At 33.0% G+C, this 24,612-nt stretch overlaps 1 protein-coding gene across 1 annotated transcript; it reads left to right on the forward strand.

The window, feature by feature from the left end:
* Positions 1-2,933: 2,933 nt before the first annotated feature.
* LOC114309065 (Sterile alpha motif (SAM) domain-containing protein) lies at positions 2,934-13,474 on the forward strand. The gene is made up of 7 exons (XM_028254761.2): positions 2,934-3,337; positions 3,533-3,660; positions 4,390-4,442; positions 4,542-5,125; positions 7,030-7,110; positions 10,888-10,950; positions 13,135-13,474. Exons 1-7 carry the CDS (start codon positions 3,284-3,286, stop codon positions 13,192-13,194), a joined length of 1,023 nt encoding a protein of 340 aa, XP_028110562.2. The 5' UTR covers positions 2,934-3,283; the 3' UTR covers positions 13,195-13,474.
* The last annotated feature ends 11,138 nt before the right edge of the window (positions 13,475-24,612 follow it).

A 24,612-nucleotide genomic window follows, 5' to 3' on the forward strand; every position in this document is an offset into this window, starting at 1 on the left:
GTCACCAAAAAAACTAAAAAGCTAACAACCTATACCAAAAAATCAAAGATTCTATTTTCTCTTTATTTTTTGCACATCTTTTTGTAAAAAAAAAATCAAAAAGCCTGCCCAAGCATACTAATTTTTTTTACCTCATATTTTAGCTAAAAAGTCAGAAAGTTATTAAAATAGCCTATTTCCAAACAAAGCCTTAAATACAAACTTATAAAAAATGAAAACAACCTCAAAGGTGGAGCTTAGTTTTTTTTTTTTTTTAAATAATTTTGAAAAATATTTACTATTTTCCATGAGGCTTTTTTATTTTTTTCTAAAAATTTTGGAAATTTTGAATATTTAAAAAATAATTAATTTTGTTTTCAAGAAATTTATTAAAAAAAAGATTTTGGAAAATAATTCGTTAGAATAAGTTTCTGTATTAATTTTTAATTTTTTTTTAGAGAATAGAAATAGTAAACAATATTAAATGCATTCTAATGTTTTTCAGTTTTTGAAAAAAAAAAAATTAGTTTAGAGTTTTCAAAAATAATTTTTTGAGTTTTGAATACGACAAAATACGAAAATATATTTTTTGTATTTAATAAAATTTTGAACATTTTTTGAAAATTTTTTGCACAAATTTCATACATTTTAAATGTATCTAAATTATGTGAATCTAAAATTAAAATAAAAAAAATTTGATTAAAACATTTAAAATATTCACTAAAAATAAAAAATATATAAATTGATTAAAACATTTAAAATATTCTCAAAAAAATATTTTTAAAATTTTAAACCAAACATATTCTTAATTTTTCTATTTCTATTAAAAGTAGAAATATTAACTTGTCATTTAGCAAGTGGATTGTGTTTGAGTAGGGATGGCAATTTGAAACCGACCCAACGGAGATCTTCGACCCCGACTCGATTTGAGCGGTTTTTTCCTGAAAAATACACCCAACGGGGAGAAAAACGGTTTTTGAAAATCAATCCCCGATCTGTTTCGGGCTGGGGACAGTGATCAGTGTTCAAGCCCCCGGCCCGGCCCGACCTGGCCCCTTCCCCGGCCCCATCCCTGAATTTTCCCAAAGTAAAATTACCTTTATACCCCTTATATATATATACACACACATAATACTATTATACTAGCAACCCGTGGTCACTGACTGGTCTCTCACTCTCATTCTCTCATTCTTCTCTCTCACTCTCTCTTAACTCTCGTTCTTCTCTCTCTCTCAACTCTCTCACTCTTGCTCTCACAGTTACCTTGTCCAACCACCACCGCTGGCCCCGACTCCCCTCTCTCTCTTCTCCTCACCTCGGTTTCTTTTTCTCTCTCTCCACTTCATCTCTCTCTATTCCTCATGGCCACCATCGCCGCAGCAGAAGGTCTGCCTCTCTTTCACCACCACCGATCAGATTTGTTAGATCTGTACTCAGATCTGTTATCTATCTCTCTCCCTCTCTGTGATCTGATCTTGTTGGTATTGTATTGTGTTGTTGATGATGATTGTTGGTATTATTGTTGAAAATAATTTTTTTTCGGATTTTTTTTTTAAATTTAAATCTGTTGATGATGATGAAAACATATATATATATATATTTTAGATTATTTTTTAAAAATTTAAATCTGTTGATGATGATGAAAACATATATATATATATTTTTTTTTCAGATTATTTTTTTAATTTAAATCTGTTGATGATGATTGTTGGTAGTTAGATCTGTTATATTGATTTGTTGTTCTTGAACAAAACAAAAAAAAAAAACGGGGATTTTTTGGGGTCGGGGAAACCCGATCCCCATTAGGGGACAGTGACGAGGGGTGATGGGTTCCCCCGCCGGTGATTGGGAACGGGGACGGGGATGTTTTAACCTTCGGAGATCGGGGACGGGGAGTGTGGTCCCTGACCCCGCCCCGACCTGTTATCATTCCTATGTTTGACTTGGACTTAAAAAAGTACAAAAATATAAAATATATTAAATAAACATAAAAAGAAAAAAAGAAACCCAAAAATTCTTTCTAAACAGAATTAATTTAACCAAAAAGATTTAAAAGTTAAGTTAAGTTAATTTTTTTTTTTTCCCCCCTTCCAAACCAACCTAACAATAATAATAATAAAAAATACTATAAATCCTAAACTTCCTACTTAGGCCCTGTTTGGTAGAACTGTGGGAAAGTGATTATAACTTATAACCTAACAGCTTATACCTTATAACTGTAAATATAAGCTGATTTTTGACTTATAAATTAAGCTTCTCCTCCCCTATTCAAAGAATAAGTTGATTTTTAACTTACAAAAAAAACTATCATCTGTATTGTTAAGCTGAATCAAATATATCAAAATAACTTAAATTAAACTAAAAATTAAAATAAACTGAAAATAAATACTACCAAACATAGCCTTAATAAATAAGCAAATATCGCACATAGGTGCGTGGGTTCTATAAAATTATGGACTCCACACCCTCAATCATTTATAAAAGGCCTTGTTTGGTTTGTGTTTCTCAAAAAATTTTGGGAAAAATTCTCTACAAATAAGTTTTCAAAAGTAATCAAACCAAACAAATTTTTCCAATTTTTTTTTTCAAAACTTGTTTGGTTTATAAATTTTCCAAACAAATCTCTCTCTCATATATATCAAATCAATCACTTTTTTCAAAACTCTCTCTCAAAATAAATTTTTAAAATATCTTTAAAAAAAAAAATCAAATCAAATAAATTTTCGTACTTAGACCTAGTTTGGAAAGATTAAATAAGTACATTTTTTGACTTTTTATGAAATATGAGTTGGGTTTGGGTTGGGTTTAAAATGATGTGTTAGAGAGGTGATGTGATTTAAATAAGATGATGTGACTTAAATAAGATAGTAACTTTTTAACTTTTTATCTTTTTTCAATCATGCCAAACTTGACCTTATTATGTCAAAACATGTTTCTCAAATACAAACAAGCCCAAAGTATTTCTAGCATTACCCATAAAAAAACAAACTTAAAGCTGTCTGTTCATCAGACGCACCTCGTTACTCTGATGCAGAATCCGAAACGACTGTGATATCATATCATATCCCCAGTTAACAATAGCACCCCCTTCAAACTCTCTCTCTATCTCTCGTCTGGATTGCGATCAATGTTGTCATTCATATACCATTGTGAATCTGTATGGTGTGGCTAGGGTTTTCTCTGCTGGTTTCTTCGAACTCGACGCTGTCTCGTTAACCTCTGGATCACATTTTCATCAACTGATTGATTGATCGATCGGTTGGTCTAGGGTTTGGGAGATTCTGAGCCACAATCCCAACTTCTCATGGCAGAGACTTCGAGGTCTCGCGTTACCATCACTTTGGGTCGTAGTGGTCAGGTGCGTTCTATTTCTTCTCAATCCTCTCTCTTTATCTCAAATTAGGGTTTTTTTTTTTTAATCTATGGTTTGGGGATGAATGAAAGATTGATAAATGTGTGCTTTTGTTGAATTGGTTTGTTTGATGCTATGGATGGTATTGAAGTGGCTGTTGTGTTGACTGAATATTCAATCATTTGAGGCATTAATTTACAGGTGGTCAAGAGGGCAGGACCAGTGGTAGATAGTGGTTTTTCGGAGTATCATCCGGGCCCTGGAAGTAAGCGATCGGTTAGAGATAGACTAGGAAGTGATGGAGATGGAATTCAACTCGGCAACAAACGGTGCTTTTTTTGTGTTTTTTCTCTATGCTTTCTTGTTGTTTGGTCGAGCTAACTTGTAATAGATACATGCTTGGGCACAAATTTAGTAGCGTATTAGTATTGGATATATTGAAAATTTTCAATTTTGGGGCAGATTGAGTTTTTTCAAAAATGAGATTGTTTCACATGGTAATGCTGTGTTAGTGGTGACGCCAAAGCTAGAAAAGAAAAGAGATGATTAGAATTTCTCATCTAGGTGAGAAAATAAAAGAAATGATTGTGATTTATCGACTTCTTGTTTGGATGGACAATGATTAAAAGATGATACATACATCTTTTTATTTAATTTGCTTTGTATTTAAAGGGGTAGTTTAGGTATTATAAACACCAAATCTCAAACATAACTTAAGGTTGGAGTGATTTGTCTAACTTATCATTACTCACCTCATTAATCATCCAAACAAGTGATGAGAAACTTATTCTCACCATTTCTTCTCTTTTCTCACCAAACCCTCAATCCAAACGAAGTGTTGTTGTTTCGTCGAGCTAACTTGTAATAGATACATGTTTGGGCACAAATTTAATTGCTTATTACTGTTTGATATATTGAAACTCATTTACAATTTTAGGGCACAATGAGTTTCTTAAAAAATGAGATTGTTTTACATGGTAATGCTGTGTTAGTGGTGATGCTGAAGCTAGAAAATGATGCTGGACATTTTTGGTTCTAAAATTCTACTTTTTTTGCAGGCAAAGGGGGGATAGTAATAAATTGAGTATGAATGGGGCTCGTGGTGTAGATGGTAATAGGCTTACTCAAAAGTGCTGCTACAATATTGCATTTTTTTAAATTTTGAATTAATTTTCATCGGACTAATATTGAGTTCTTTGAACAAGTAAAGATGCACGCCTTGGAAAAGATGATCTCCGATTCAAACTTATGCGGAAAAATGTGCTTAGGCAAGGGAAAAGTGATGTCCATCGGAATGGGGTGGATCTACGTGATACGCTATCGAGGGCAGTTCGGCCATCTACAGCTGGTCTCAGCACTCGGCAGCGCATGCCTGAGCCAACAGATTCTAGGCATCTTGTGACTGAGAGAAAGGATGCTAGCATATTGGGGCGAATTCCTTCCACGAGAAGTGCAGATGCATTGCCCCAGATGGTCTCGTTGAGAAATTCTTATTCACCTTGGAATTTGGATCAGTTAAGGCAAAGATCACCTGATAGGGTTTTACGAACTTCTAGGAACCTCTTGCCACAAAGGAATGAGGAAGAAATTACAAAAAGGCCATTAATCAGGGCATATGACGACACGAGAACAGTTTCGTATATGAGCAGAGAGATTCTTGAAGCTGGAAGGCCCTTGGGCACTTCACCTTACATGACAAGACCAGCAGTCGCTGCTGCATCTGCAAAGTCTCTAGTGCCACCACCAGCCCCACCTCCTCCACCAGGTGGCATTGTGCATAAAAGTTCATACATGGTACAACTCAATTGCCTTACTTGCATTTTTGCTTTCCTCTTTTTAGCCTGAATTTCCACGCCACAGCTGCATACTAGTTGGACGATTAATTCATGTCATCACATTCTTTTTTATTATTATTTACTTCCTCATTGCTTGTCCTATTTCTGATATACTTCATATGAATAATCAAATATTGTGTCACGTTTACCCATAAATTAGCTCTGCTTTTGTTTTGAGATTGCTTCATTATGTGATTGAGTAACAGTCTAACAGATCTGTAAATTATAGTCAGAAAACATTTACAAAAGCCGATGAAATAAGTGTTCAGTTTTCTAAGAAAGAATGTGCTAATAAAGTTTGTTAAATTTCTTTATCTTACATGACATGATAAACATGGGAAATTTTTATCGTTAATCAACTTTTAGTTGACTTATTCTACTAGCTAACCAATAAATGATGCTAACTTGGCTGGCCTTTATTCCCAAACATGATCAAGTTGTTGTGGTGGGATCAGTGGTTTTTATGGACATAATTAAGACTATGCATGTCATGAGCATGGTTATCAAAATCGCAATCCGGATCGTTGGATCGTACGATCTTACGATCCTAAATTGTCAAAACGATCCAAATCGTTGTAGGATCGGTGCTATAGTAGGATCGCAAGTAGGATTGTATGGGATCATAGGTAGGATCGCTGGATTTATGATTTTTCACCTTATTTTTAATATGCACGAAACCTTCTCACTGATCCTATGTATGTAGGATCCCGATTTTAACAACCTTGATCAGGAACAAGATAAGAATGGAATTGTAGTCCAAACAAATGCATCAAATCCGATGAGGCTAAGTATTTAGTTTCCTAAGAAAGAATGTTCTAATAAAGTTTGTTAAATTTCTTTATCTGACATGTATTCCTTTTCTGACATGATGAACATGGTGAAATTTATAATCAGCTTTTAGTTGGCTAGTCTCTTTTCCCAAACATGCACAAGTTTTTGTGGTGAGATCAGTGGTTTTTAGGGACATAATTAAGACTGTACATGTCATGAGTTGTTGCAATTATGCTGTTGTGAGTTATAACAATAAAAAAAAAAAAATTGGAATCATTAGATATCTTTGATTTATAAACTGCGATGTTGAGATATCTTTGATTTATACTCTCTCAGTTATCAATCCTTTTAGAACAGCTGATTTATGTTGATTTTGAGTTGGAAATGCTTTTGTATTTTGACTCTTGTGGCTCCTGAGTATCTGCAATGGAAAATTTGCAAGAAGCCAGTCCCTGCAGGCTGGAATCAGGTTTGGATCATCAGAGGGCAGAAGTATCTTGTGATTGCCCAGCAGATAATTGTGAAACCGAGCTGTTCGTCCTGGCTGTTTTTTTCTTCTTTTTTTTTTTTTAAATTTTTTTTTATTGTAGTGTATGATAGGTTTCTTCTAAGGGTGCAATGATTCACTTTGAATGATGTTTTAGAAGATGTTGGAAATTAAGAGAAAAAAATACTTGTATCATTCATTTTTCTTGGAAGATGTCACCTATTTTAATCACTTATTGATATATTTCTGCAACTTGGACTAGTGATAAGAGTTGTAGGTTGTAATGACTCTTTAACTTAATATGATGCTCTAGCAAACTATACTCAATAATAGCATGTTTCAGCGTCCTTTTCTGAGCATACCTCAAATACGTGCCATCATGGGCAACCATGTTTTTCTTAGTCTTTGCCTCTTGTAGATACTTTCTCAAGTTTTAGTGAAGCAGAAATATGGTACTCTATCAGTTTCACAATTTTGTTGATGATATGCAACACATTGTGTTACTTTGGGGTTTTTTTTTTTTTTGAAGTTTTGTCATTTCAATATGTTGGTTCTTTACATTCATCTATTAACTATACTTCTTTTTTATCAATTATGTTATGTAGGGCAATGAACATCTTACTGTGGATGGCTTATTGCATTCATTGGGCTTGGAAAAATATGCAATCTCTTTTAAGGCTGAAGAAGTATGTGGTTTCTGTTGAGATCTTTTTAATGCTTTATGAGTAGTCTTGCGATGAAATTGTATAAACTTTCAATTAAGTTCTACATTGTTGGTGTTTTATAATGAAGCATGAAACTCATGTATGATTTAACAAAAACTAGTTATCATTCAATTCATTTTAAACCAAATAAATATAGAAAATTTAAAGCAATTAAAATTTATGTCTGTCACTACACACATCTTTCTCCTGCTAACTGCATTCTTGATGTTATCCTACATGTCTCAAAATTCTTTGTGGAAAAGTGTCCCTATCATCAGGCTAGTAATTGTTTTCTATATTTTTGGTTGTTGCAAAATAAAACTGAAATCTATGAAGTTTGTCATTATGAATGCCTTATTGTCCTTGGGGAGTTGAATTCATGACCTCCTAGTGAGGCAAACGGGCTCTTGTCACTGGGCTAATCCCAGTAGTTATGCACAGCTTTCACACTCTGCACATTTTAGGGAAAGAATCATTTTATTCCTCAAAAGGTTACTAGAGGAAGGTACCTCAGCCCCCTTTTCTCTTGCATGTGCACATGATGCAATACTTTAAAACATGACAATACATCCATTCACTGTCAAAATGCTAAAAACTGTAGAGCATGCTAGTGTTGCCAGTGGGGATGGAACCAGAGAATTTTTTACTTATTACTTTTTTTAGGGAAGGGGGCAAAAATTAGCGCATGTATTCTGTTTCTACTGTGTTTATAAATACATGAAATTCAACCTTGATTAACAGAACATGAACTAGAATATCACTTGCATAATGGTAGAAAGTAATTAGAATAACATGAATTATACACATTTAATTTTTAAGAACTTTAGTGTCAGAATATTAATTTCACTGTAACAACCTCCACAATTAATGTGAAGACAACATATATTTTACATGTATAAAATTCATAAAGAGCAATATTGTAATAAATCTACAATTGATGTCAATAATGTGCTAGATAAATCCATGTTTGCAAATGGAACTTTTGATGTATTTTCGTGCCCAATTTAATGCAGTTAAGTGATGACAGAAGAGTTTCTGAAATAGAGAATGAATCCTAAAGAATTGGCAATACTAATTATTTTTTGCTTTCATAATAGTATGTAGACAAATTAAGAAAGTGATTGATGTTTAGAAGCTACAAATTCTACCCATATAAAATTAGAAAAGAATCAAGCCTAAGGTTGGAACTTTTTATGAACTGTGCTGGTTTATTTTGGAGGAGTTTAATACCAAAACCAGTTCTGTATGTTTTCTCTACCAATTCTAATTGACTGGTGTCAATTATGGCTCTGGAGATCTTTGATTTTTCCAATTATTAAGGCCTCGTTTGGGAACAGGCTTTTTTAGTAACTTTTTGGCTTTTTGGCTAAAATGTGATGTAAAAAAAACTAGTATGTTTGGGATGACTTTTTGGCTTTTTACGAAAAGATGTGCAAAAAGTAGAGAGAAAATGGAATCTTTGATTTTTTGGTATGGGTTGTTGGTTTTTTGATTTTTTTAGTAACTTTTTGACTTTTTGAGTGAAAGGGGCATTTGCCAAACGAGGCCTAAGAATCTGTCTTGACCAGATGATGTTGGATTGACGCTCCTATTAATAGACTTGTAGTGAGCCCAAAACTGATAGGATGCAGCTGGAGAAGGACTTATTTTGGGTTAAATTATGTCTAATTTATGTGGCCAAACTTGGTAAAATATGTGAGTTATTAGGTATTCAATGGGGAACAAAAGGGTAGGTTTTAGGGGTTGGAATTAAGGACAAGAAGTTTTGCGAACCCTGAATAGTATCCAGGGAACTGTAGAAAGGGCCGGTTTGTGGTTATCTGGTTATGGTTGGATGCTCAAGGAACCAAATGTATTGGTTTTAAGAAGGGGGAAAAAAAAGACTAAAATGTTGGAAGGCGAAAAAGGGGTTAACATAGATCTAATTTTTTCGTTAGAAGCTTAAAATTGCAGAAAATTAAAAAGAGATGTTTCACATCTAGATTCCACAGTCAGCGCACTTGGATTAGTACTGTATCAAAAAATTCCAAGGAAACTTTAAATACTTTGATAATTCTCTAAAAGTTTATCCTTGTTGACTTAGAAGCATTACATAGCTTGTAGGAATGCATATCATAAAATTCCAAAGAAACTTGAAAAACTTTGGTAATTCTCTAAAGATTGATCCTTGCCGAACTAAAAGCGTTCCATAGTAGCTCCTACACCAACCAAGATGTATATTCTTAATTTAGAAACTAGATGACTTCTAACATATATCTAAACCTAACTGAACACATATTTAGAGACTTAATATTGCAACATGTATGGATTTACATCTCATGAAGCATCTGTAGTCCTTTCCCAATATTTTTTGCAAATTACCAAAATATCCTCAGTCTACAAAACTTATTTAAAACTGATAGGAAGCATGTTTAACCTAAAATAAGTGCAAATTGGACTATTAAGACTAGAAACTTGACTATGCGTGATCCTGTATAGCCTACCTGGAAATCATGCCAATTTTAGGCTATGTTACACGGATTCTTCAAAATAAATCAAATACCTATGTCGGACACCCAACACTCGGACAAGGGTATAGGATATGTGTCGGATAATTTTCAACAGATACTTCTTATATAATTGTATATACTAATACTATTATTATATGTACATATTGTTGTATAATTGTTATAAATATCTTTTTGACACTGTAAGTAGCATATAGTACCATTTTATCTCACATACTTGATTAAAAATATAAAAATATGATATTTTTTTGCCGAGTCCACGTTCCCTCAAATTACCCGATACCCGTACCCGTACCCGGGTCCATGTAACATAGATTTTAGGTTTTAGGTGCTTTCTTGCATTTATGTTTGATTGCTCTTCTAATGGACTGCACCAGCCTCCCCAGTTGGAGAAAACTCAACCGTGAGTTTAAGTATTGAAGTATTAGAGTGCATGAGATTCAGACTTGCATTCATGGCTTGGTATGAAAATCTTCAAATTGACACTGCCTTTTCTTGTTTATTCAAAATAGCAAGCAAGCTAATAAGATATTGATCTTTTCTTTTTAATTTGGGCTCATTAGTAGTAGTAGTGTGTTCCCTGCACTTGTCCTAATTTACCATCAAATAATATTTGTTGACTAAGATTTGAAGACATCAGGCAGGTGGCATAGCCATATCTATTTTCTGTTAATTGATTGCATTTGTCTAGTTCACTACTTATGGGTAACATGCAAATGGAATCCTGGTATGGAATATGAAGCACTTTTAGAAGTTAGCTATCTTGTGGAAGTCAGAAGAGTACCTTTCAGTTGGTTTTATAGATTATTTTATGAATTTATAGACTTTCTGTTCTTTATAATAGATACCCATGCACTTAACTTTTGAATCTGAACTATTTAATTGGTAAGTATTATTCTATGACCAAAACACCGATATTTTGAGTTTTAGATATCATGTTGGGTTAACTGCAGTGATGTCTTATCCCCAGATCCATACTGATTCTCAGTGTCTGCAACACTGTCAATTAAATTATAGGGTGTTAAGTCAGCTTAAGATTCAGCATTAAAAGTTACCTTGGATGATGTTAATGTATTGTTCTGTCATTCAGCAATTTATTTAGCTGAACTTCAATGATTTCGAAGACATTCCATCTTTTTCTTCTTCTCCTAAAGTCTGGTGAATTTGATTGAAGTAATTTGCTTAAACGAGATAATTTATTGTCTTCTATTTGATCAAAGCTAATTTCTGTTGCATTTGGTGCATTCTGCAGGTGGATATGACTGCATTAAGGCAGATGGGAGACAATGACCTCAAAGACTTGGGAATACCTATGGTATTATTCTTTTCATCTTTGCTCTCAGTTGATTTCAAAATTTGGGCACGACTTGGTTTTTCTGTTTGATATTGTTGTACTTATTTAGTACTGTCTGCCTGATGTTTATGAAGTTCAAATTTTGATGAGTTGTTCTAAAAGCATTAATAGATTATTATACCTATCTTTACCATTTTTCTTCTTTGACAGTTATGAGTTATGGTCTACCAAAGAACTGTTTTACTAACTTAAATTCAGTATGTGTGTTCCTAGGACATGAGAAGTCGGAAAGGCATCTTAATGCCTTCTGCAAGTCTCTGCTCTTTGTTACACACTCTTAGAAATAAATCAAATACCCTTGTCGGACACCCAACTCTCGGGCAAGGGTATGGGATAAGTGTCGGATAATTTTCAATGGATACTTCTTATATAATTATATATAACACTATTATTATATATATATTGTTGTATAAATGCTATAAATATCTTTTTGATACTGTAAGTTACATATAGTACCATTTTATTTCACATATTTGATTAAAAATATAAAAATATGATATTTTTTTTCCAAATTAAATTTATGGTTTGATGAGTCTAACCTCTAAATACATACCCACACTCAACACCTGTACCCGAGTCCATTCTAAAAGCATTAATAGATTATTATACACATCTTTACCATTTTTCTTCTTTGACAGTTACGAGTTGTGGTCAACCGAAGAATTGTTTTACTAACATTAATTCAGTATGTGTGTTCCTAGGACATAAGATGTCAGAAAGGCACCTTAATGCCTTTTGCAAGTCTCTGCATTTGCTATGGTTTCATTCATGGATTGTCTGTTGTTAGCAGGCACCTTATCAAATTCATTGATTTTCATTTTGTTTTGTTATATGTAGTGCCATGTTTCTTCTACCCTTGCAATTGTGAAGCCTGTAGTGACAGCTTTATACATAGATAGTTACAACATTTTTGTGATGGAATGTCATTAATCAATGTGCACTAAAAGAGTATGGGAATTTGTCGAACCTTGATCTAGTTGGAGCGAGAAAGAGAGTAGTCATTTGATTGGGCTGATTTTGAAAAATTGCCCTCATCTTATGCCGACCTTGCTATAGATGTAGGGATGACTTTAATATATTCTTCAAAACTCAAAACCCATGAGTATGTGCTTGGCTTCTGCTGAAACCCTTGGACAGCCTCATTGGAGAATTCTTGACGAAATAGCAAAATATTTATTTGTGACACTCGAGGGTTGGGTTTTTTTGGATTCTGTGTGAGAATTCTTGATTTTAAACTCAACTATTTTAGGGATACAATTTCTTACTTAACCCTAATCCTAACAATTTTGTCCTACCTACTTCTATACTTTACCCTACCCCATCAATGCTCTCCCAAACCTTTTTTTAATTAAAATCAGGTTAGTACAAATACAATCAGGTCAAGTAATTTTGCCATTGTTTTGTTGTCATGGGCATTTAGTTACCCAGGAAATGAAGTTACACCACAGTGGCACTAAATCGGTCATTATTCTAGTGTTATTCCAAACATTAAGTGATCAGTGCACATGGGACTGTTGACTAAATGTGTTCTAGTGGCACACCATGGCAACCGAACATGGGAGACCAAGAAGGGAGAGAGCTGGTTGGTTCTAGAGACATGGGAATGAACATGTTGGTTACATGAGGGATAGAGAAGATTTGCAAAAATGAAGTGAGGACTGGAAAAGGTAGAATCAATTCATAGGCCAAAACAGGGCTCGTCTTCAAAACTGAGGAAAATGCAATGATGTCAGATGTGATGTTTTGACATAGTTTCTTTCTCTGAAATATACACAAGGCAGTGCAATGGCTTTATTGTGAATCAGTTTTGAGGAGCATCTAGTCTTTGAGCACAATAACAACAATCTACAACAACCTTTACCGAGATATTTTGACCTTAAAGTTGTAATTGTTGGTTCAAAGGGGGAATATTTTGTTTGCAAAATAATGATTACACAGAGATACTTATCCTTTTAACTTAACAATGTTGTAATTTTTATTGAGAGGAAACAAGCATTCATGGCTCAGACCTTTAAGTTCAGAGCATCATCATCATCATCATCATGTTTGCTGTGAACAATCTCTAGGTTATTATTTCATGCCTTACAGTCAACATAATGTTTGCAGTTTCATTCTCTTCTCTTAGAAAGGTTTTTTAAATTGCAGGGGCCTAGGAAGAAAATCTTGCTTTCCCTGCTGTCACGTACCAAGCGACAATTGGGATGAAGTAATACTTCAAAAACAAAGAAACTTGTTGGGTATTAGCCTTGGAAGATCTTATTCAAAAAAATCTTTCGCATCAAATTGATCAGCTGTTTCGTCCGTATATGCTCTAGTTTAAACTGTAATATTTGACATTGTTACATGGTAAGAAATTTTGCATTGTTTAGATGTCTCCTTGTTCTGTGCTAGATGATGCCCGTCTGAGTGCTTTACATATTGTGCTGAGACTTGATATTACTTATCTGCCATTTAGTCCGAGGAAATTGAATTTAGTTAAAACAAAGTCTGGAGATTAATTTTTGTACTTGTCTAATGCCTTTCATGTTAAATCTGTGTGGTTGGAATTGAGCTTTTTCTTGCAAGTTGGGAAGTATACTGGCATATGCTTCAGCAAATTCAGAATTGGTTGTCTTCAATACTTGAGGCTCGTTTGATATCATTTTTAATTTTTATTTTATTTGATCTTTTTGAAAGCGGAAAAAATAGAAAATGAAACAGTTAATTTGGTCTTTTTATATATATATATATAAATCATTTTCAAGAAATGCATGTACTCTTTTTTTTTGGAAATTATTTTTATACAACAATGAAAACAATATTACAGCGAAGGTTTCACATATCTCATTTGTTTGAGAGGTGATCTATTATTTTATTTTTCACTTGTCATGTTAAACCATTGAAAGCATGCCCCCTTGGTACGGACTTGGTAACACAGGTTGACTATATTGGATGGTAAAGTGGTAAAGGTCCTATTATTGACAATTAAGTAATATGAAATGTCAAAAAAAAACTTATTTGGGTCTTTAATGAGTGATATTTTTGTTTTAGAAAATATTTATTATTTCTGCTTTTGACTTTTTCTAGTTTTTTTTTTTTTTTTTTTTTTTTTTTTTTTTTTTTTTTTTTCGTGTTTCGTTTGTTTTGACAAGTTTCTTTGATTCTTCGTCACCCAAAAGTTTCTTTGACTTTCTTGTTGATTTTAATAATTTTCTTTATTGTTGTGGTGAATGGCAAGAATTGGCTTAGTTAATTGTTTCCAATAAAACAATAATGATTGATTGAGATTATCTTTTTCAGGACTTTTGCCACTCTCTTTGAATCTTAATTATTGGTGATGTGAGTTCTACACTTACATAAATGAGTATCACACATACATCAATGATTGAGATTTAAAGAGAATTCTGGTGTTTTCTTAAAAAACAAAGTCTCAAGCATTTTTTTAAAATTAATTGTGCTGGCTTAGTTGACGATTTTTATACTCGTGTATTCGGAAGTTGAACATTACCAAAGGTAAAGATTCGTCATTATTTTCTATCCTATTGTATTGAATTTTTTTATTTTTATTATGAGTTGTTTTTAGGGTTGTTGGGTTTCTGAGTATGAATGGTTAGAATATGTTGTCTAGTTAATTTAAGTATTCTTATATATGTACTTAGCTTTGGTTTGAGAAGAAGTTATTTTAGTTATTTTTTTGACATTTTTACAAAAAAATATAAAAAAAAATAGAAATAGTGATGTAATAACTGATAATGATTTTTTAACTTTTTGACTAAATTTTCAAGTTGTAAAAACCACTCTTGCTTTTTAACGACGACGGTAAACTTTAGAGTTCATCAGTTAATTTAATATGTTTAGGTCTCCCCTCGTCTTTACCCATTTTATTTTATTTTTTGTTAGGTGCATTTTTAAGAGTCAATAAAATTATAATAGAGTTGTAGAAATCTTGTTTTCAGATTCTGGCCCTACACGTTGCTCTTGCATCAACGAAACCTAAATTATGATGGCAAAAGCTTCAATAAGAAAAGGAATTTAAAATTGGGAAGAACATTTCTTTTACATATATTTTTTTTATCTGTACAGTGAAAAATATGACAAGTAATTTTTAACTACTACATTGAATTTGAGAAGATGAAAGTTTGGCTAATAATTTTAGAATATAGTATGTCTACGAATATAGAATATTTGAAGATACTTTTACCGCTTGCCACCGGCCGACTCTAGCTAAACCTCTCATAACTCAGTGAGCTCTGATGACATTTCAACTACTCTTACTATTGTCCACCACATCTTGCAATATTTGTGCACACCAAACAAGTTTTCTGTGTTATATTTTTCACAAAAATAAAAACTTGTTACATGTTTTATATAAACAAAAAGTTGATAACGTTGTCAAATCATAAATGTGATGACATCAGAGAAAATATATATAAATATTGTACATTAAAAAAAATTAAATTAAATATAAAATTTGTGAATCTAGATTATTTTGATACCGCATTAAATTTGAGGGTAATTCTTGACTCAAGCCTGTATCAAATTTAATGATATAAATAAGTGTACATTTTGACTTTTTATGAAATATGGGTTGGGTTTGGATTGGGTTTGAAGTGATGTGTTAGAGAGGTGATGTGACTTAAATAAGATGATGTGACTTAAATAAGATAGTGACTTTTTGACTTTTACATTATATCGTCCACCTCCATTAACCTGAACATTAAAAATAAAAATACATCAAATTACAGTTCTAAACAGTTTTAAAGTACATTTGACTCCTTAAAGTAATTTTGCATTCCTTTCCATTAAAAGTAGCAGCCACTAAATACATGGCACCCTTTTTAATGCTTCCAACATTTCCCAACAGCGTATCTTTGTAATTCGTCCAAACATCAACTGGGAAGAACCGGTCTACAACTTCTATCCCGTGACGAACGTACTCTTTGTCCTTGCCACCAACGAGCTTGAATCTCATTTTCTTTAGCATCTGAAAACGGTCGGACTGGTCAGGATCAACAATCCAGGTCTTAGGATTACCCTTACCAACTCCAATAAATATCTTGTCAGGTATAGGGACGGAATCTGACGGACTATTATCACTAATGACAAAAAATAACACGTGGTGGACCACAGCTTCGTCCTTAGCATCCTGTCCCAATTGAACATTACCAATGAATTTGATACCCTTAACCACGATCTTGTCTGATTGACGGTCAGATCTCTTATTACCCAACTCAATACCATTAAGTAATCTCATCACGCCTTTATTATCAAACTTAACGTCCCTTAATTGTTCATCGTATAGTTGTAATTTCCTTACTCCCCTCTTAGTCTTCTTAATAAATCGGGGAATATTCTGAACGTACCGTCTGCGAACATACTGGGTCTTAAAAGGTGCACGACTACGGTAACTACGCCTATATCCACTGACCGCCGGTGTCCTTGACCTCCGGTACGCAAGGGGGGTGCGGTAATAGCTGCTTCCTATTCCTTCCATTTTTTATAAATAACTCCAAATCTTTTATACGAACACTTCTATAAGATCTGTTACCTCTGTTAACCCTTCTATTCAGACACCTTAGCTTTGATATTTTTGCCCTTTGATCTTCGTACACAGGAACAAACTTCACCAGAGCTCTCCACCGACTCTCTTCCCACAATCCTAGTTGCCACGTCAAAAAGCGATCTACACACATTTGAGTGAACTGCCCGTAATTCTCGGGATACTCTTCAAAGGAGTACAACATTGTATACCAAATAAATCGACAAAAATGGCAGAAAGAAAAGGAGGGACGAAACAAGGTACCAGAAAATCACCTCAGTGTAATAACTCTCCAACTGCAAAAGCATATCTCTCTTATCTCTCTCCACCGACAAATATCTGAGGCTGGACCTAGATATATAGACAGCTGTAAATACAGAGATTCGGAATTTAAAATTTGAATTCCCGCCCATTACTGTTCATTCACGCGGAATTCTGTGCACCTTTGCTTTATATCCAAGCAAAACCACCACGATCGTGACATGTGGGTGGACAGGAGATGGCCACGTCTACTCACACCAAGCCCCGGCTACTCACACCAGTACAGATTTAATCTCCGCCTTACACGTCACCATCCGTACGTCCATCAACGGATGAAATTGCCTAACGGGTACAATTTCAACAGGGGGGCGCTAGTAATATTATATATAGCGCCCCCTCCAGCTGGTGTGACCTCCCCCTATATAAAGCCTCGACAAACAACATTCATACCTGTGTAAGTTAAGTGTTAATCACTAAATAAGCTAAATAATGCCTCGCTAAGCCTCTTTCCGTTTTTATGCCAAGAATGTTTTCCTCACCTACCCACAATGCCCATGCCTAAAAGAATAGCTCTTAGAACTCCTCCAATCTCTCCTCCAACTAGCCTGTCAGCCATACTACATACTTGTCGCAAGGGAGCTCCATGAAGATGGAAACTCTCACCTTCATGCCATGGTTCAATGCACGAAGAAGATCCAAACCTCCAACCCGAGATTTTTCGATCTCACTGGAACCAATGGGAGGATCTACCATCCAAATATAGAAAAACTCTACTCGCCAACAGCAAGTCGACAGTATATATAGAAAGGGGGCGAGTTCGTCGAATGCGGAGAATTTTCATCTAAGGGGAAAAGTCCTTCGAAAAACAGAGACGAACTCTGGAGGGGAATACTTGGCGAAGCAGAAACGGAGGAACAATTCTTTACTCTCTGTAAAGAAAGATGTCCCACCGATTACGTCACAAAATACCCCCAATTAAAAACATTTTTCAGGGATCATTACAAAAGAGAGAGGCCCCCATATACTAGCCCTTTTAATTCATTTCCTTTTTTAAATGAAGAAGTAAAAAAATGGACAGAAAATAATATTTTGTTTGTAAGTCGAAATTGCGTTCAGTACGAGTTATGTCAAAATTGTTGTCTCTCCGTTTGGAGGGAAGACGATTTCCTTATATTAGGGATACACAAAAATAATATAAACAATTTATATACTGACGAAGAACTCTCCTCCTCCTCTAATAACAAGAACCAGAGCAGAGGCCCATCCGCCCAATCTCCCTCTACCTTGAAGGACCCTCAAGAACAAGCAAAACCACCTGGGCCAGAAGCCTCAGACGACACAATTACTTCTCCGGCAGAATAAGCTTCAAGGACTACGACCAAGACGCCGTCTACAACGTCATAGACGACATCAAATACTCGACAGTCCCTACCGAATTAATGAAGAATTTAATAGGCTGCCAGAGAGATTTCCATGTATTTGTTAAGTTCCAACCAGATCTCACTATTAGAGGAGAAATTCCTTGTATTTTATTAACAAATGGGGACAGTAGTTGGTTAGATACAATGTCCCAAAAAATGAGAGAATGGTTTGATGTTAATGTAACCACTGTCATGATTAATGAAAAATTTTATTAATTTTATTTATGAAACCACTCAAAATTTTATTTACTTACTACATTTTCCTTATCATCAACTATTACATCTTGAGTCACATCACTATTTTTTACACTAATGATTACATTTCGTAAAACATTAGAAAATTCTGTTGCATCCATAACAACTGATCCTCTACGATCAACTTCCTCTTTGCTAACACCAACCTCTGAAATCGACGGACCAAGATCAACATCAGTAGTGTCATCACCACCTCTGCGTACATCAATCTCTGATAAACTCAGACGACCTCTGCGTTCATGAATAACTGAACCATTTTCCCCAAAACCTCCTAACAACAAATCTCTTCGCCTCTCCGGTAAACTAACAGACTTAGTCCGTGTCAGAATCGGAATGGCCTTCGTTGGAGGACAATGCCAAACATCAACATTATCATTAGTATATTTTTTAGATAACACAACAATAGAGGGGGCCCTCATTTGCAAATCTTCTGGCATGTCACTCGTAGAATACTTCAGACACCCATTCATTTTACAATACGTAACCCCCCTTTTAATATTGGAATTTTCAAGTCCATACTTCACCATCCATGGCACCTGTTTGTCGTTAATTGAACAATAACTATTCCCATAATAGACTAACTCGCATTGACAATCTACTGGGAAAATAAACCATGCCTGCAAACTGTCATTACCGTCTAACCACCGATCATAAACATTTACTCTGACCAACCCACTAGCATTGGGTGCGCAAAGGGGGGAATATTTTATCAATATTTTATCAACCTTAATACTTTTTTATTTGTATCTTAACCTCAATTGAGAAAATAAATTAGGCAACGCAAGTTCAATACAACTGAAATAACTTGCCAGAACACCTTCAACAACCCCAGTTTTTATATCGTCCACCTCCATTAACCTGAACATTAAAAATAAAAATACATCAAATTACAATTCTAAACAGTTTTAAAGTACATTTGACTCCTTAAAGTAATTTTGCATTCCTTTCCACTAACAGTAGCAGCCACTAAATATATGGCACTCTTTTGAATGCTTCCAACATTTCCCAACAGCGTATCTTTGTAGTCCGTCCAAACATCAACTGGGAAGAACCGGTCTACAACTTCTATCCCGTGACGAATGTACTCTTTGTCCTTGCCACCAACGAGCTTGAATCTCATTTTCTTTAGCATCCGAAAACGGTCGGACTGGTCAAGATCAACAATCAAGGTCTCAGGATTACCCTCGCCAACTCCAATAAATATCTTGTCAGGTGTAGGGACGGAATCTGATGGACTATTATCACTGATGACAAAAATAACACGTGGTGGACCACAGCTTCGTCCTTAGCATCCTGTCCCAATTGAACATTACCAATAAATTTGATACCCTTAACCACGATCTTGTCTGATTGACGGTCAGATCTCTTATTACCCAACTCAATACCATTAAGTAATCTCGCCACGTCTTTATATCAAATTGAATTTCACTCAATTTTTTTATCCAAATCCAAGTTTGGCAACCCAAAAATAATCTATCTTTTTATCTTTTTATCTTTTTTTCATCACATCACTTCTCTACTTTTCTGCACATTTTTTCGTAAAAAGATAAAAAGTACACTTATTTACGTCATTCCAAACAACTCCATAATCTAAAATTTCAAAGCTATTTTGTGGCTCTCAAATTTAGCAATCTTCCATTAGTGAAACTTTTACTCAAATTTATGCTAAAGTTTTTGTTTGTCAATATGCGGTTCAAAATTTCAGGGAATGGAAATGGCCTAAATTTATTGTGTACACTTTATTTTTTAGAGAATTTTTGAAATGCATTTTCTGAGTGCATAAATTTTTTGAAAAGAAAAAAATGGGTATGCTTTTCTATGCAAACTTGGTTGGAATAGGACAGTATTTTACTATAATGCTATGTTGCATTCTTTGTATTTTTTGAAAAGAACAAAACTTAGGCTAAGTTTGCAATATTATAAAAAAGTCAAAAAATCAAAAAATTACTCAAAAAGTTAAAAAGTTAATACTATTCACCAAAAGTCAACAATTACGGCTGCACAACTCTTAATCCTAATTTTTTCCTATAAATCAATTTTTGTAATTTTTTATTACACATTTTTTCATAAAAAGTCAAAAAATTAACCCAAACATCCATATTTTCTTCCTTAATTTTTTAGTTCAAAAAAATAAAAAATACGCTTATTTAGAACACCTCAAACAACCCTTTATTTTAGCCCGCTTGTTCTGACAACTGTTTTTGAGATTTTAAAGGGTTTTTTTTAAACCCACTTTTAAGAAAGAAAAAAATAACACCAAAAAAAGATTTTGAAAATTATAAGTGGTTTTAACTTTGGGTAAATTTTTATTTCAATGGAAAGTTTTAAAAATAGCCATTTTTTGATAAATCTTTTTTCTTCTATTTAACCCACATTCTTTTTGAATATTTTATTAAGTTCAGTTAATGTAATATGACCAAATTACCATTTCTAATTTTTTGCACATATTTTTATTTTGAAACTTATACATAATAATAGTCTCTCATTTTATAGAGAAAATTTCTCTCTTATTCTAAGAAGAAAATCTCTCTCGCATTCTATGGAAAAAATTTATCCCTTATTCTAAGAAGAAAATCTCTCCCGCATTCCATAGAGAAAATCTCAAATTATGAATTTTGAATCTTTTTATAATTTTAAAATTTTAAAAATAATGATCTGAATGAAAATCAAAATATAATATGAATGTTCACCGTAAACAACGAACACACAACTAACTTTTGAAAAATCAAAAAAATACTAAAGTACAATGTGAGTGTTCACAATAAATAACAAGCATACAACTAACCTTCGAAAAAATAAAATTCATACTAAAATACAATGTGAATGTTCACAATTTATAATTAACATACAATTAGTCTTTAAAAAAATAACTCATACCAATGTAAACATTTATATTGCAATGTGAAAATATAAAATAAAATTGAAAAAAGTGAAAATCGATTATTTCAATTGTTCAATGGTAACAAAAATGATTATTCAACTAATAAACATACTAACAAAAACAACAAACGGACAATTAACTTTCGAAAAAAAAAAAAAAACTTATACCAAAATAAAATGTGAATGTTCATAATTTACAATTAATATACAACTAGTTTAAAAAAAATAAATAAATTCATACCAATGTGAACATTTACTACAACGTGAAAACATAAAATAAAATTTAAAAAAATGAAAATTAACTATTTCGATTGTTCAATGGTAACAAAAATGATTGTTTAACCAACAAGCATAATAAAAAATAAAAAATAAAAACAAAATACAATTAATTTTTGAAAAAACTTAAAAAATATATATATATATATATAATAAAATAAAATAAAAACTCATACCAAAATACAATGTGAATGTTCACAATTTATAATTAACATACAATTAACCTTAGAAAAATTAAATTCATACCAATATAAACATTCACACTACAACATTAAACAAAATTGAAAGAAAAAAATGACTATTTCAATTGTTTAATGGTAATAAAAAATGATTGTTCAAATAACAAGTATAGTAACAAATAACCAATGATATGTGAATATTCACATCTTGCAAAATATATAATTATGTCCATATCTATATTCCAACATTTATTTCTCAGACTTTCAAACAATGTAAAATGTGAACATTTACATTGATTAACAAAAAAAAGAAACCATTGCAGCAATAGAATTAGAAATCTAAAAAAAAACTCAATCACTCTAAAAACAAAAAACAAAAAAATATCACCTACATCCTTATCTTCATCATCATCATTATCAATATCATTATCATTAACAATCTATGTAATTTCACCATTCCACCAATCCAAATCAAACCAAACCCATATTTGAAGAATATGTTTGTAACGAAATTGATTAGACATAAACAAAATTTAGACTTACAACAATGGAGAAACATAGAGTTTCGAACACAGAGCAATAATGAACGAACACAAAACTTTGAACACAAAGTGACAATGGCGGAACACAAAGTTTCACCGCAATAATAGAGGAGCATAATTTTATTTCACCACCATGTATAAATTAGAGTTTCTAAATCCTACCAAATAAAGAGTTTCGAAATCCTATGTTAGGTTTTTATTCTTGACAATCCCGTTTGACAAAATTCCTTTCAGTTCTACTTGTTTTCGCACTTTTATTTCAGTGAGGCTATGAGTTTTTAGATGCGAATCCAACCCAAATTGTGCCTTGCATAAAATTTTGTGGTGCTAATTCTTCATGATTGCCACTTCGCTGACTATGACGGGGATCGAGTTGCTCGATCAGCTCGCAGGGATCTAGGGGGCAGCGCCCCTTAGCGGGTCCGGGGCAGCGCCACGGCAGGGTTGAGGGGCAACGCCCCTGAAGCAAAATGCAAAAATGCATTCAAAGTTGTCTGTCTGCTTGAGGGCCGTTTGTACGCTCAAGCGAAAAATGTTGGGTTCTAGAAGTTTGACCTATCTGCAAATATACTGTGAGGTGTGCTTTTTCGCTCGAGCGTCCATTTCCCCGCTCGAGTGTACATCATGGTTTGGAACACGCGTTATAGAGTCCCTACTCAAGTGTCCATTCCTACGTTCGAGCGGACCTCACGATTTCTGATTTTATAAAATCTCAAGTTGCTCCAAATCTAGGGTTACGTTTTTTAGATCTTCTTTGAGGGTTTTAGGGTTTTCTTTTGAGACTATTTTGTTAATTTTCTTTAATGTTTGATTGAGTATTCAACTCATGATTTAAGAAATATACATCAAAGGATTGTTTGTTTATTCAATACAAAAGAGAGAGTTGTTTTTCGATGAATTTTGGGGAATTCGAGTCTGAAGTTTTGATGGATTCTGGAGTGGCTCATCGTCGTGACTTGACAATAGCGTTGTGGATTTAACGTTGGGCAAGACAATTCCGAGGTGAAGACCGTGGTGGAAGAGGCATATAGGGGTCGGTTCAATTCGGGCATGGATTCACTAGGTAATTGAGAGTACACTTGTGTAATTCCTTTTGTCTTCTTAGTGGATTGTTTTGTGGCTTTGACCCGTGATTTTTTTTATCATAATTGGAAGTACTCCAATTATGATTTTTCCACGTTAAAATCGTTATGTCGATTTGTCTTGATTGGGATTGTTATCTACTGCTTAAAATTGATACAAAGTCATAAAGCAATATCTAGGGGATTTTTAGATTTTTCACCCTAACACAATGAAACAATACCATCAATGTGAATAAAACTAATCAAAAAGAAAAACGTGAATAATGGTAACTACTAAAATAGTGATAGCAACAAAAAGGAAATGTTGATATCCTTTTCTATTCTATACATATCAAAAATAAACATAAGGGTATAATATTCCAACAAATAATACAAATAAGAAAAAAAAAAAAAAAACCTCATAGAATAAAAATATAAATACATAAGATTAATTAGGTTATAATTTTTCTTAGTGGACTTATTGAGTTAGAATACCTCCAAATGAGATTTATCAATAAAAAAAACCTTTTTAAGGATTAATGATAAATAAACAATAAATTTTTATAAATATTAATAACTATAATCTTTCTTGAATTTATAATAAATTTTTTAAAATATCACTTAATGGTAATTTTTTTTAGGGTAATGCTATAGCACTATATACAAGTTATGATATTTGTAAGTTTTTTTTGGAACGGCAAGATATTTGTAAGTTTAATTATCACAAATGTTATAATTCAATCATGTGAGAGTCATAATTATATAAAATAAAATAAAATGAAATTATAACCAAACACACATAAGATATAATAAAAAAATTCTTAAATCATAATTAAAATAATATTATAACTAATATAATAATGAGTTATAATTAATCTGATAATAAATTATAATCAAATGGCATAAGGTCAAGTTTGGTATACACAAAATAATCTATCTTTTTATCTTTTTTCATCAGATCACTTCTCTATTTTTTTACATATCTTTTTATAAAAAGATAAAAAATACACTTATTTAGATCATTCTAAACAACCCCTAATTGAATGTGGACGTGGTATATTTCTTTTTATAACTTTTATTGTTTTATTTTTTAAAACACAAAAGACAATGAAAAGACAATCAAATAGGTTGTCATTACCAATCATGTTGGTCAGTCAATTTTGGCATTCTTGGGCGGGTGAGAAGTTATTTGCTTTTTTTTTTTTTTAATAAATTATATTTTACCTATTT

The sequence above is a fragment of the Camellia sinensis genome, chromosome 10 (assembly GCF_055761805.1).
Source record: "Camellia sinensis isolate YWXY chromosome 10, ASM5576180v1, whole genome shotgun sequence".
Taxonomy (NCBI): Eukaryota; Viridiplantae; Streptophyta; class Magnoliopsida; order Ericales; family Theaceae; genus Camellia; species Camellia sinensis.